We start from the raw sequence: 12,869 nt of genomic DNA on the forward strand, positions 1-12,869 counted from the left end.
TATGACAATCTCCAGGTCCATCCATGTTGCTGTAAATGGCATTTCATTCTTTTTTATGGTTGAGTAGTATTCCATTGTATAAATACACCACAACTTCTTTATCCAGCTATCTGTTGATGGACATTTAGGTTGTTTCCATGTCTTGGCTATTGTAAATAGTACAGGCATGTCATTTTATACAGAAACTTTCAAAATATCCAAATTGATAAGTGTTTTAGTTTACTACAAACTGGGTGGTGTAAAACAGCAGAGATTCATTCTCTCCTGGTTCTGGAGGCCAGAAGCCTGAAATCAGGGTGTCAGCAGGGCCTGCTTCTTCCAGGCTCCAGGGGAGAATCTGCTCCAGGCCTCTCTAGTAACTTCCAGGGTTGATGGCTGCTGTGGGCTAAGATCCATTCCCCCAATGTGACTATATTTGGACATAGAATCTTTAAAGGGGAAATTAAGTCAAAATGAGTTCATTGGGATGAACCCTAATCCAAATGACTGGTGACCCTATTAGAAGATTAGAATGCAGATACACACAGAGAAAGACCATATAAAGACACAGGAAGAAGACAGCCTTCAAGGTAAGGAGAGAGGATTCAGAAGAAGCCAACTCTGTTGACACCTTGACTTAGACTTTTCGCCTGCAGAACTGTGAGGAAATACATCTCTGTTGTTTAAGCTATATTTCACATCATGGCAGCCCTAGCAAGTAAATACACAGGCAATCCATTGTGGAAAACAGTATGGAGATTCCTTAAAAAACTAAAAATAGACTTACCATATGATCCAGCAGTCTCACTCCCGTGCATACATCCAGAAGAAACTCTAGTTCAAAAAGATATATACACCCCAGTGTTCATAGAAGCACTTTACAATAGCCAAGACATGGAAGCAACTTAAATGTCATCAACAGATGATTGGATAAAGAAGATGTGGTATATATATGCAATGGAATACTACTCGGCCATAAAAAAGGATAAGGTAATGCCATCTGCAGCAACATGAATGGACCTGGAGATTGTCATACTAAGTGCAGTATGTCAGACAGAGAAAGAAAAATACCATATGATATCATTTATATATAGAATCTAAAAAAATGATACAAACTTATTTACAGAACAGAAACAGACTCATAGAAAGAAAGAAAACATACTATTTTATAAGTATACTTATACTATATATAAAACTTATACTGTATAAAATAGATAAACAACAAGGTCCTACTGTATAGCCCAGGGAACTATATTCAATACCTTGTAATAGCCTATAATAAAAAAGAATATGAAAAGGAATGCATATATATATATGTATAAGCAAATCAACTATATATATGTATAAGCAATCAACTATACTGTACACCAGAAACTAACACAACATTGTAAATTGACTATACTTTAACTTAAAAAAAGAAGAGAAGGTGAAAGGTGAAAAAAATACACACCTGCAGCCTTCGGAGTACCTTGGCTAGCAGGAGCATCACTGCAGTGTCTGCCCACGTCTTCCCAGGCGCCCCCGTGTGCACCTGTGTCTCTGCTTCCTCTTCCAATAAGGACACCAGTCCTTGGATTAGGGCTCACCCTGATCCAGTGTGACCTCATCTTGACTAATTACATCTGCAAAGACCCTGTTTCCAAATGAGGTCATATTCTGAGCTTCCAGATAGACATAAATTGAGCGAGGGGTGGGGGGGCCAATACTCATACCCAGCACAACATGCAAAAATTAACTGTCCCCCAGCAGGCATGTGAATAGCTGATAACCTCTGTACCAGTGGTTTTTGACCCCATCTGCTCATTAGACTAAATTCTGATTTTAATGGTCCAGAGCAGAGCTTAGGTTTCTATTTTTTTTTCAATTATTCCAAGTAATTTTAGTGAGCAGCCAGTTTTGGAAACCACGTTTTAAAACCATTAGTTATGCTACTTACTGTCATTGTCATTCTATCGCTAATTATAGTACAATTGGTACCGTTTATTGGGTATTTAATGTCTCAGGCATTGGGCGAAGTACTTTACGTCTATTACCTGAATGATAGCATCCATCTGCTTCTTACCCTCATTTTACAGATAGGACATAGAGGGTTAAAGACGTTAAGAAAGTAACCAGGGGACCCGATGCTAGGAGTGGCGGGTGGAGACACCAGGCTGTGTGACTCCGGAACGGCGGCTCCTCTCTGCCCTTAGGGCTGTACAGATTCAGGGCCTTTCATCTTCCTCTCGTCTTCAGATGGTCTCAGTTATTTAGAGAAGTCGTAAACATTTTAAGATGAGTAACTACTTGTCTTCACTATGAAGAACTAAAACAGCTTGGACTTCTAAGATTTGAGAGTGAGTCACGAAGGTCTTAAGTTAATAAATGACAAGGCATTATGATTAGGAAAGTACATTTAGTTTTTTCATTTCTCTCCACTTCACAAGCTCAGACAAAAAGCCGTTCATTTAAGGGACATTTCTCTATTCTATTTCGAAGTTTATTTGCCTAACTATACATTAATGCATGGCTATCATCCCCTTGGGGAACAGCTTATGTGACAATGATGCTCTATAAACCTGTCGTCACACTGTGGTACCTCTTCACAGCCGGTGAAGTCAGTGTTGCAGACCCTTGGGTTTCCCGTCTCTTGTTTCTTGGTCATGTTCTCATTTCCTTGGAATCTCACTCTGTCCCAGGCCCAGGCCTTTCCATTTGCAGCCTTCCAGACTCTTCTTCTGTCCTTCAGAACTTCCTCTCCCGTGTCCTGAGCCCTCTTGATGCCTCTGGTACTCACCGTCTCATCCGCCTGGACCGGCTCTCACTCCTTCATTGGGGGCAGAGACGAGTGGTTCCTCAGCTTACCATCTGAGCCTGGCACCCCCATGTATGGCAGGCAGATCTGAACCCCACGGGCACCCATGTCCCTGTTCCTGTGCCTACGGCCTCCCCCACCCTGCACAAATACCCTGCTTTTCAGTTTATTTTTCCCCCTTCTAAATACACCTCATAGTTGAAGGATCTGCTTACATTTCACCTTCCTCATAAATCTGACAGGTCTGGGTCTCTGCGGTCATTTCTTTCTCTGAGACCCTCTTGCATTTATAGTCAGTCCCATTCAGTTCAGATCTCAATTGCTCTGCATTTGCTTCCCATAAATTGACCCTGGCTCTCCAAGCTATGGAATAAGCTCCTCACAGAGGCAGAAATAAAGCATGCGCATCACTGGTATTCCTCCCGGCTGCATCTGTGTGATGCAAGCACATCACTGGAAGCTATGAATACCCGATGATTAATTTTCATGCTTGCAGCTCATCGTGATGCTTCAAACAGATCAGAAAAGCATCCACTTTTTGGTATTAAGATACCCTAATCATGCCATCAGATCATGTTAAAGAAATTTTCATTAAGACAGAAATTAATAATGACACCCTTTCCCCTCATGGAGCTCCAACCCAAATTATTTCCTTTATGATTATGCATTTTTTAATGTTTAATTTTTTATTGAAGTATAGTTAATTTACAATGTTGTGTTAGTTTCTGCTGTATGGCATAGTGATTTGTTACACATATGCATTTATTCTTTTTCATATTCTTTTCCATTGTGGTTTATTACAGGATATTGAATATAGTTCCCTGTGCTATACAGTAAGACCTTGTTGTTTATCTGTTTTATGTATAATAGTTTGTATCTGCTAATCCCAAACTCCTAATTTATCTCTCCCTGGCAACCATAAGTTTGTTTTCTATGTCTTTGAGTCTGCTTCTTTTTATAAATGACTTTCTTCACTTAGTGTCCAATGTGATTACAGTATTTTGAACCTATGTTAGGCTCTGTTATGGTGGCTTGTTGATTAGCAGTGGAACCTATCCACAGGGGTTGCTGTGTGATTGGCCAGTGCTGAATGTAGCCAGGGCCCCCCACACCCAGGGCTCTGTTTTTAACACTGATGAAGAGTTTACCGGCTGCTGAGTTCTAACTGAGACCTGACTAGGAATGGCTGGGTTTACGACCCATCCTTACGAAATCAAAACAGAGGCACTTGGAGCTTATCATTGGACTTCAGAGACTTCCCTTCCTCCCACAACAATAGAAGCAATGAATGAGTACTTTTTCCCACGGCCACGACTGAGGTCAAATACTGTGATGTCCTCTAAACTTCGACTCTCTTAACGTGAGGGTTTATTCAAGACAACTAAACGAGATGTCTATGGAAAAGCCAGCTGCCGGACCATTAAGCGGTTTAAGGAGCAGGCAAGCCCCCTCCTGAGTTCCTAAGCCTTTTGCATATCTGCATTTTTATTTTTACCTTCCTTCCTACCTTTGACCTTTGTATAGTGAAGATACTCTGTTGCACTAGTTCTCAGGATAATTTAGAAGTCAAAACTTTAGCATATATCAGGTAATGGCTTGCTCCAGCATTTTATCATTACAACTTAAATGAACATAACATCTGTTTGGATTTTAACAACTAGGAAAAGCTAAGAAAAGCACTTGGTTGGAAGCCCCTCAAATGTATCTAATTAGGAGAGGGTTGTGCTTTCTGCAGAATGAGGCAGTGCAGTCCCTCTAGCATTATATGAACAGTTGTTTGAAACTTTTATCAGATTGGCTTTCTGCTCATGCCAAGGGGAGGAATTCTCTTTGCGTAAAAATGACTTTACATTTAAATAAAAGTGACTTTAAAAGAAAATTAACAGGATGGGTACACATGGATTTATGAGCATTTAAAAATAGCCTCCCTTGTTCTTGATAGATTGCCTTAGGACAAAGACATAAACGCTTGTGTCTTTGATTCAAACTTAAGTAAATTTGACAAGAGGTGGGTTTTAGGTCTCCCCAGGCTCTACAACAAGCTTTTAGTATTTTATTTTAGGAAAAAGTCCTTAGCCTACAATGCTCATTGGCTTTGGTGCCTGCTGACCTCTCTTTAGACACAAAAACATGTCACATAGCTGTTTTGGCGACACCAGCCCCAGGTTAGGAAGCACCAGCCCCAGGAGGCTGGGGTCTGCCCTCTGACTGTATAAGCAGGAGTCCAGACCAAGCCCTGGAATCCTCGTGACTGCAGCGTTTGTTTCCCCATACTGGGGATCTAAGAGTGAGTGAGAAAGTGTGTGTGTGTGTGCATTCCTTTACAGGTATGTAATTTGTTTAAATTAATTTATTCTGTGCTTTTGAAAGATGGCAGGCTCCCAGCCATAAAAGTAGAAACCAGGCTAGGTATTTCAAGCAGGAAGGGATTGAATAAAAGGATTTGGATTTGAGCTATTTCAGAAGGGTTAGAAAAGCAAGGAGGTACAGATAGGTCAAGAAGGGCAGTTCCCACAGAGTCCCTGCCCTGCTCCACAGCATTACAGAGCTGTGGAAGCTGTCCCTTGGCCCTCATGTGACCGCGAGTGGTTAGAAGCACTGAGTGTTGTCACTGCCATGAACAGAGCTGGTGCTGCAGCTAAGCCACTACTTTCCTCCAGTCTTGCACTGGCGCCCTCTACTGGTAGAACCTAAACAGACTACCCCCTACCCTGCTGGCAAGGATTCTGGGAAATGTTGTTTCCACTCCTCCAGCCTCTGAGATGCAGAACAAAGCACAGAGGACACATAATATGCGGCCCAGATGGCATCTTGGTTCTTTAGAAACAAGTTATCAGGGCACTTCAACCACTTAAACATGTATTTTAAATTAATTTTATTTTGATACAAAGTATGAAAAAAATCTTTTTGACAACTTGTCTTATGGGAAAGTGAAAAAGACCATTGGTTTTATATCACAGAATATTTTGTGTGTTTAAAGACTATTTTGGGGCATCTTAATTCACACAATTCAAAAGCAGCTGAACACATGCATTAAAAGCATAGCTCTTGCTGGGCTTTGCTGGGTCATGTATGAAAAGCATTCCTGTATCCGCGGCTAACCCAGGTGTCGGAAGCAGATCCTGCCCTTCGGGAGTTTATATTTGATACTGGCTGATACTTTTCTGAATCAAAATGTTTTCTCTGGCAGTAAAATCACCTGTTTGACTTCTGAGATTTTATGTACTTAAATTCTAGTTGCATTCTTTCCATGTTTAATTCCAAAGGGAAATTATTTCAGAGAATCATCTACAAGTTTACTTAAAATGAAGTTGTTGTGCTTTGATAAACCAGTACCTACATTGATGATAAATCTCTTTGAAGTTACTACTACTATGCAAACATGTATGTCTTCTTACTTTTTTCATCTCCAAGAATCTTCTCAGCAGCTCTGCAAGGTGGGCCAGGTACTCCTATCCCCAGTTTTGGTTTTTTCCCCCAGCTATGTTAGTCAATAGGTCATCAGCTGTAGAACCAAGACAAGAAGTCAGGTTCTATAGAGAAATCCTGCAGTTTGCTTATGAACATGTGTCTATAAAACCACTCATAATTCCTATTCCAACATTAATTTTCTCTTCATGCTACAGTCTAGAGCAGTGGTCTTCCAGCTGGGGCAAGCATGTCATCTGGAGGTCTGCAAAGACAGTCACAGGGGTGGAGGGCCTGGATACTTTGAAGGGAATCATTTTTCAGAGCCTCAACTCACATACGTCCAACATGGACCTGGCTGAGAATATGAATGTGATGAGGACACACGTGCTTTCCCTAATGTCTTTCTCCCATTTTGTGAGAATAATTCTACCACTCTTCCATCTTACTATGATGTATTGACCTGTGGTTTTGAACCTGTAGGAGACCAAACAGTGGGATAATTTGGAATATTGGTAAGAAAGTAACTAAGTAACTAAGAAAGAAAATAATGACCCTAATGATTTGATTAAACCACTTTTTGTAAGTCAGGTGGTTTCCATTTCTTTCCTCATAACAAGACCATAAAAGGACTTTAATGACACATTAAAAAGTCAAAATAATTTCTATGATAGATTGCTATGGGAATCTTGGCAAATGGTTGAGAAAGAAGTAAAAGAATTAAGTAATGTTGTTTGAAAAAACTTCCATTCTCATGAATTTATTTATACAGACAAGTTTTCTTGGCTCATAACTTTATAAAAATGAAAAACAAGAATAGAATTGATGTTGTGCCCTAACTAATTATAATAATAAACTATCTTCATCCACAGATTACATGAACTAACTGGAAAGCCCCAGGCTTTTTTTTTTTTTAACATTTTTTATTGATTTATAATCATTTTACAATGTTGTGTCAAATTCCAGTGTTCAGCACAATTTTTCAGTTATTCATGGACATATACACACTCATTGTCACATTTTTTTCTCTGTGAGTTATCATAACATTTTGTGTATATTTCCCTGTGCTATACAGTGTAGTCTATTCTACAATTTTGAAATCCCAGTCTATCCCTTCCCACCCTCCACCACCCTGGTAACCACAAGTCTGTATTCTCTGTCTGAGTCTATTTCTGTCCTTTATTTACGCTTTGTTTTTGTTTGTTTGTTTGTTTTTGTTTTTGTTTTTTAGATTCCACATATGAGCGATCTCATATGGTATTTTTCTTTCTCTTTCTGGCTTACTTCACTTAGAATGACATTCTCCAGGAGCATCCATGTTGCTGCAAATGGCATTATGTTGTCGGGTTTTATGGCTGAGTAGTATTCCATTGTATAAATATACCACATCTTCTTTATCTGGTCACCTGTTGATGGACATTTAGGCTGTTTCCATATTTTGGCTATTGTAAATAGTGCTGCTATGAACATTGGGGTGCAGGTGTCATCCTGAAGTAGATTTCCTTCTGGATACAAGCCCAGGAGTGGGATTCCTGGGTCATATGGTAAGTCTATTCCTAGTCTCTTGAGGAATCTCCACACTGTTTTCCATAGTGGCTGCACCAAACTGCATTCCCACCAGCAGTGTAGGAGGGTTCCCCTTTCTCCACAGCCTCTCCAGCATTTGTCATTTGTGGATTTTTGAATGACGGCCATTCCGACTGGTGTGAGGTGATACCTCATTGTAGTTTTGATTTGCATTTCTCTGATAATTAGTGATATTGAGCATTTTTTCATGTGCTTTTTGATCATTTGTATGTCTTCCTTGGAGAATTGCTTGTTTAGGTCTTCTGCCCATTTTTGGATTGGGTTGTTTATTTTTTTCTTATTGAGTCGTATGAGCTGCTTATATATTCTGGAGATCAAGCCTTTGTCGGTTTCACTTGCAAAAATTTTCTCCCATTCCGTAGGTTTTCTTCTTGTTTTATTTCTGGTTTCCTTTGCTGTGCAGAAGCTTGTAAGTTTCATTAGGTCCCATTTGTTTATTCTTGCTTTTATTTCTTCTAGGAGAAAATTTTTTAGATATATGTCAGATAATGTTTTGCCTATGTTTTCCTCTAGGAGGTTTATTGTATCTTGTCTTATGTTTAAGTCTTTAATCCATTTTGAGTTGATTTTTGTGTATGGTGTAAGGGAGTGTTCTAGCTTCACTGTTTTACATGCTGCTGTCCAGTTTTCCCAACACCATTTGCTGAAGAGACTGTCTTTATTCCATTGTATATTCTTGCCTCCTTTGTCAAAGATGAGTTGACCAAAAGTTTGTGGGTTCATTTCTGGGCTCTCTATTCTGTTCCATTGGTCTATATGTCTGTTTTGGTACCAATACCATGCTGTCTTGATGACTGTAGCTGTATAGTATTGTCTGAAGTCTGGGAGAGTTATTCCTCCAGCCTCTTTCTTCCTCTTCAGTAATGCTTTGGCAATTCTAGGTCTTTGATGGTTCCATATGAATTTTATTATGATTTGTTCTAGTTCTGTGAAATATGTCCTGGGTAATTGGATAGGGATTGCATTAAATCTGTAGATTGCCTTGGGCAGTGTGACCATTTTAACAATATTGATTCTTCCAATCCAAGAGCATGGAATATCTTTCCATTTTTTAAAGTCTTCTTTAATTTCCTTCATCAATGGTTTATAGTTTTCTGTGTATAATTCTTTCACCTCCTTGGTTAGATTTATTCCCAGATATTGTATTACTTTGGGTGCTATTTTAAAGGGGATTGCCCCAGGCTTTTTAACACTTTTCTAGAAATAGAGGTGCATTTCTGAAAAATTTTACTCCTGTGTAAAGTTTTTTTTTTCAGGATTCATTATATCTTATGTTTTTATCAGTTATGTTCTAAAAGTAACTGTAATTATAACCCAATCAGAAAAGATTCTAATATTGAGAAACATTGTCATGGAAAAAATTTTAATTAAATGTCAATTTATAGATATAATTTATTGCATGCAGAAGTATTTATTTACCTTTCTGTTAACACAATACACATTAACACAAAACACAATAATATATTTTCTACATAAAACTTTGGGATATATGTATGTGGGAACGAAAATAGGAATTCAAAGAATTCAAATTTTCACTGGATGATGGTAGGTGTCACCTGGCTGAGGGACTGTAGTGGATACAGCCAAAAGAGTGATATGTCAGTATCTGTAATGTACTGGAAATTGCATCCTTGGTAGATATTGAAACTGATAAAGAAGATATCTCTATATCATTGTAAAAACATGTGTTGCGATACACTGAGATTTTTTATTTAAGGAGTATACGAGCAAAAATGTTTATAGATCACTGATCTAGACAAGAGACCAGGTGTCTTGAGGGTGGGCATTGCCGCACATCTCCTGTGTGTTTTCTTTGCTTTCCCAGTTTGACCTCGTGTGTGTCAATGCTTGGATGCTGGACCTCACACAAGCCATCCTAAACCTGGGCTTCCTGGCCGGGGCGTTCACCTTGGGCTATGCAGCGGACAGGTAGGCACGGGTACGACAGCCACTCTACATCCCAAATATGACATTATACGTGTGGAGAGGAAGATGTTTCATGTTAATGATTAGAAAAGTGTCCTTGCTACATTGAGAAAAAAATCTTAATTCCTCCACTCATAAAATTCATGCTTGTTTGGCTGGACTAATTCTTTCCTTCTTAAACTGTGTCTCCTTACTCTTTGAACTGTACGAACTGTTGGGTCTCCTCCCAGTGGGTCTGAATGCATCTGAAAGGAAACACAGATCAGCAAGGCAGTGACTTCGTGGTGGAGCCGATGGCTGGCTGGATGCTGAGGAGTTGATTCCACGACCTTCAGTAACTCCCTGGTTGTGGTTTGGCTAGTTTAGTCAAAAGGTCAGCCCCTTACAAATTCATTTCACTTAAGTTTTGTTTTTTTTTAATTTTGTATTTTACTCTACAAAGTAAAAACTCTGCAAAAAAAAAAAAAAAGTTTTCCAAAAGCTATTAAAAGAATTTTCTTGGGGGGAGGGGATAGCTTGGTGTCAGAGCACATGCTTAGCACGCACGAGGTCCTGGGTTCAATCCTCAGCACCTCCATTGAAAAAAAGACCTCTATCTATTATTGAACATTCATAAGTGTTCCAGTTACTGGCAGACACAGCAAGTGTTTGTAGTCAAGACTATCATGCTCTCTATTCCAGTATTTGTGTTTCAGACACTATTGATGTTGGTCACTGTGTTCCTGTTTAACTGTTCCTTTATCCCAGTTCGAAGTATAAAAATGCTTGCAGTAATTTAATAATTGTCTCTGCCCTTTTAGGACAGAGAAAGGAAAGCTTTGGTCCTTGGCCGTATCTAACTTACTGTTGCTCATGTCCCTCCAGCCCAGCCTCGCTGGGTCCTTGTGACCATGCTTGCAGTAGGCAGGGCCAAGGGCACATCTTAGAGAGCTGCCGACAGCCATGAATTAGCTAATTCAAGACAAAACACCCCAAATCCTGTAGGCAACTGATGATCTGCGTTTGGCCCAGGACTTCAAAATGGGTAGAACCTTTGGTTTCTTTTTCTGCCCCTTCCTCTGTCTTCTTTTTCTTGTGCTGTCCCTCCAGCCCGCTTCTGCGTGTGACTTTCTCCTTAACCCTTTGTGTCTGGTGGTCCTTCCCCCTTTCTCTCTCTCTTTCTCTCTTTTTTAGATTGGAGTTACTGGGGATTGAATCCAGGACCTGGCGTAGGCAACGCTCTAACACTGAGCTAGACCCCTCACCTCCTTTCCTCTTTTATCTGTGTCTTTTCCTACTGCTTCTCCCGGCAGCCCCTTCAATTCACCTTTCCTTCCTTAATCTCCCCACCCATCACTCTCTCTCCTAGTGTCTACAGTGCGGAAGCGAGTGAGAGATTTTCAATATGTGTGTCTTTCATGCTGTTGTTCCTCTTCCTAATTTACACCTTAGGTTTTGCTACCTCTGCATGTTTCTCTTTCACAACCAATAAACATATCTTCAGACTAAAGTAACTTGACTAAAGGAGGGGGCTTTTCCCACCAGTGTTCCCGGAGGGGCTGGGCGTCTGTCCTCAGAGATGACCCGCTGCTCCGGAGAAGAAGAGCGAGCCATGAGTAATGCCGCCTCACCTCCGGGCCGACCATCTTTCGCCTCCTTCTCTTTTATATCCTTGAAGGAAAGGACGAGAAACAACTTAACAGGTCGTATGTCTATGAGAGGACAGCAGGAGGGGCAGAGGGTGAATTTTGAAACCTGGATAAACAAAGGTTACTTCTGTCTCCACTCTGCTGACCGAAGCAAGGTGCTGGATGTGTGGACTTGGTGGAAATTTCTGTGGGAAAATGTCTTTGAAGCAACCTCTCCATCCCTGATGACAGGCCTTCCGCAGCTAACAATTCGGCAGAGCTGTCCCGAACCGTCCAACGTCAGGCTCTCCGAATGTTGCCACGATGACCTGTGTCTTTTCCAAAGTGCTTTCCGAACGGCTGTGTAAATGGTGACAAGCACAGAACTTGAGAACAACTCACCTTCGCTGTGAACTTTACAGTTTGTAAAGAGCTTTCACATTAGCATCTTGAGTCTCTACAGCCTCACTGTAGAAAAAGTAAAAGAAAAAACACATGCACGCACAAGCAAACAAACAAAACCTGAGTCCTGGATTGCTTAAGAAATTTCCCCAAAGGCGTGGCGCGTGACTGGCGGGTGGCTGAGCAGAGACCGCAGACCTCCTGGCTGTCATGACCCTTGCTGCTTCTCCCTCTCCCTTCTTCCTTCTGATGCCATCACAGAAACGCTAGGAAGTGTCCAAGCTGTGCCACCAGGGCGATTGTGAAAGGAAGTTGTAATAGAGAGGAGCCATCTCTTTGGAAACTGCCACCCCAAAGGATACATGCCATGCTTTAAACTTTGTGATGTCATTTCAGAGGCATATGTTTTTATTTGCCCCGGTTTTGCTATAAAACAAAACGGATAATTATTCCAGCAGTCTTTTACATAGTAGTAATGACGTTAGAGAGGACAAAATTTCTGTTGTTAAATCTCTTTTAACAACCCTGACAATGACAGTCTTCTCATCGTATTAAAGAAAACGTTTAATGTAATCTCTTCCTCTCTCTTTCTCAAAAAGGTATGGCCGAATAGTCATTTACTTAATCTCCTGTTTCGGTGTTGGCGTCACTGGGGTTGTGGTGGCATTTGCACCCAATTTCCCCGTGTTCGTGGTCTTCCGCTTCCTACAAGGTGTGTTTGGAAAGGGGACGTGGATAACTTGCTACGTGATTGGTAAGCCATGGCTACGCTTCCTTGCCTGTTTGAGAACCAGGGGAAGGTGCCTGACATGTGCCGGCTGGTCAGCCTTCCTCCTGCACATGTGGAGAGGCTTCCTTACTTCTGCAAATAGGGTGGTGCAGGGGCAAGATTCTAATTCTAGAAATTAAAACTTCACCTTATTTTGGGAACCAAATTTCGGGGGAGGGGGTGGTAATTAGGTTTATTTATTTATTTATTTATTAAATGAAGGTAATGGGGATTGAATCCACGACGTCATGCATGCTAAACGTGGGCGCTACCACTGAGCTATACCCTGCCCCCACCCTCCCTCGGAACCAAATATAGAACATCCAGTACTGGGCGAACCGCTTTCTAGCACTGCCAGAGTGTTATCACATGGCTGCCTGCTTTGCTTTATCAGAGA

The 12,869-nt window shown here is 40.8% G+C and overlaps 1 protein-coding gene across 5 annotated transcripts in view; it reads left to right on the forward strand.

The window, feature by feature from the left end:
* SLC22A3 (solute carrier family 22 member 3) overlaps positions 1–12,869 on the forward strand; it is an 87,687-nt gene that overhangs the window by 35,658 nt on the left and 39,160 nt on the right. For all 5 annotated transcript variants that reach the window (XR_004322099.1, XM_032485295.1, XM_032485296.1 and 2 more), the window contains 2 exons: positions 9,594–9,697; positions 12,303–12,457. Coding sequence is in view for 4 of the 5 variants with exons in the window: in XM_032485295.1 (XP_032341186.1) it covers positions 9,594–9,697; positions 12,303–12,457 (259 nt within the window). In the remaining variant the exon portion in view is untranslated. The remainder of the gene's footprint in view (positions 1–9,593; positions 9,698–12,302; positions 12,458–12,869) is intronic.

Source organism: Camelus ferus, chromosome 8, assembly GCF_009834535.1.
Source record: "Camelus ferus isolate YT-003-E chromosome 8, BCGSAC_Cfer_1.0, whole genome shotgun sequence".
NCBI classification, from domain to species: domain Eukaryota; kingdom Metazoa; phylum Chordata; class Mammalia; order Artiodactyla; family Camelidae; genus Camelus; species Camelus ferus.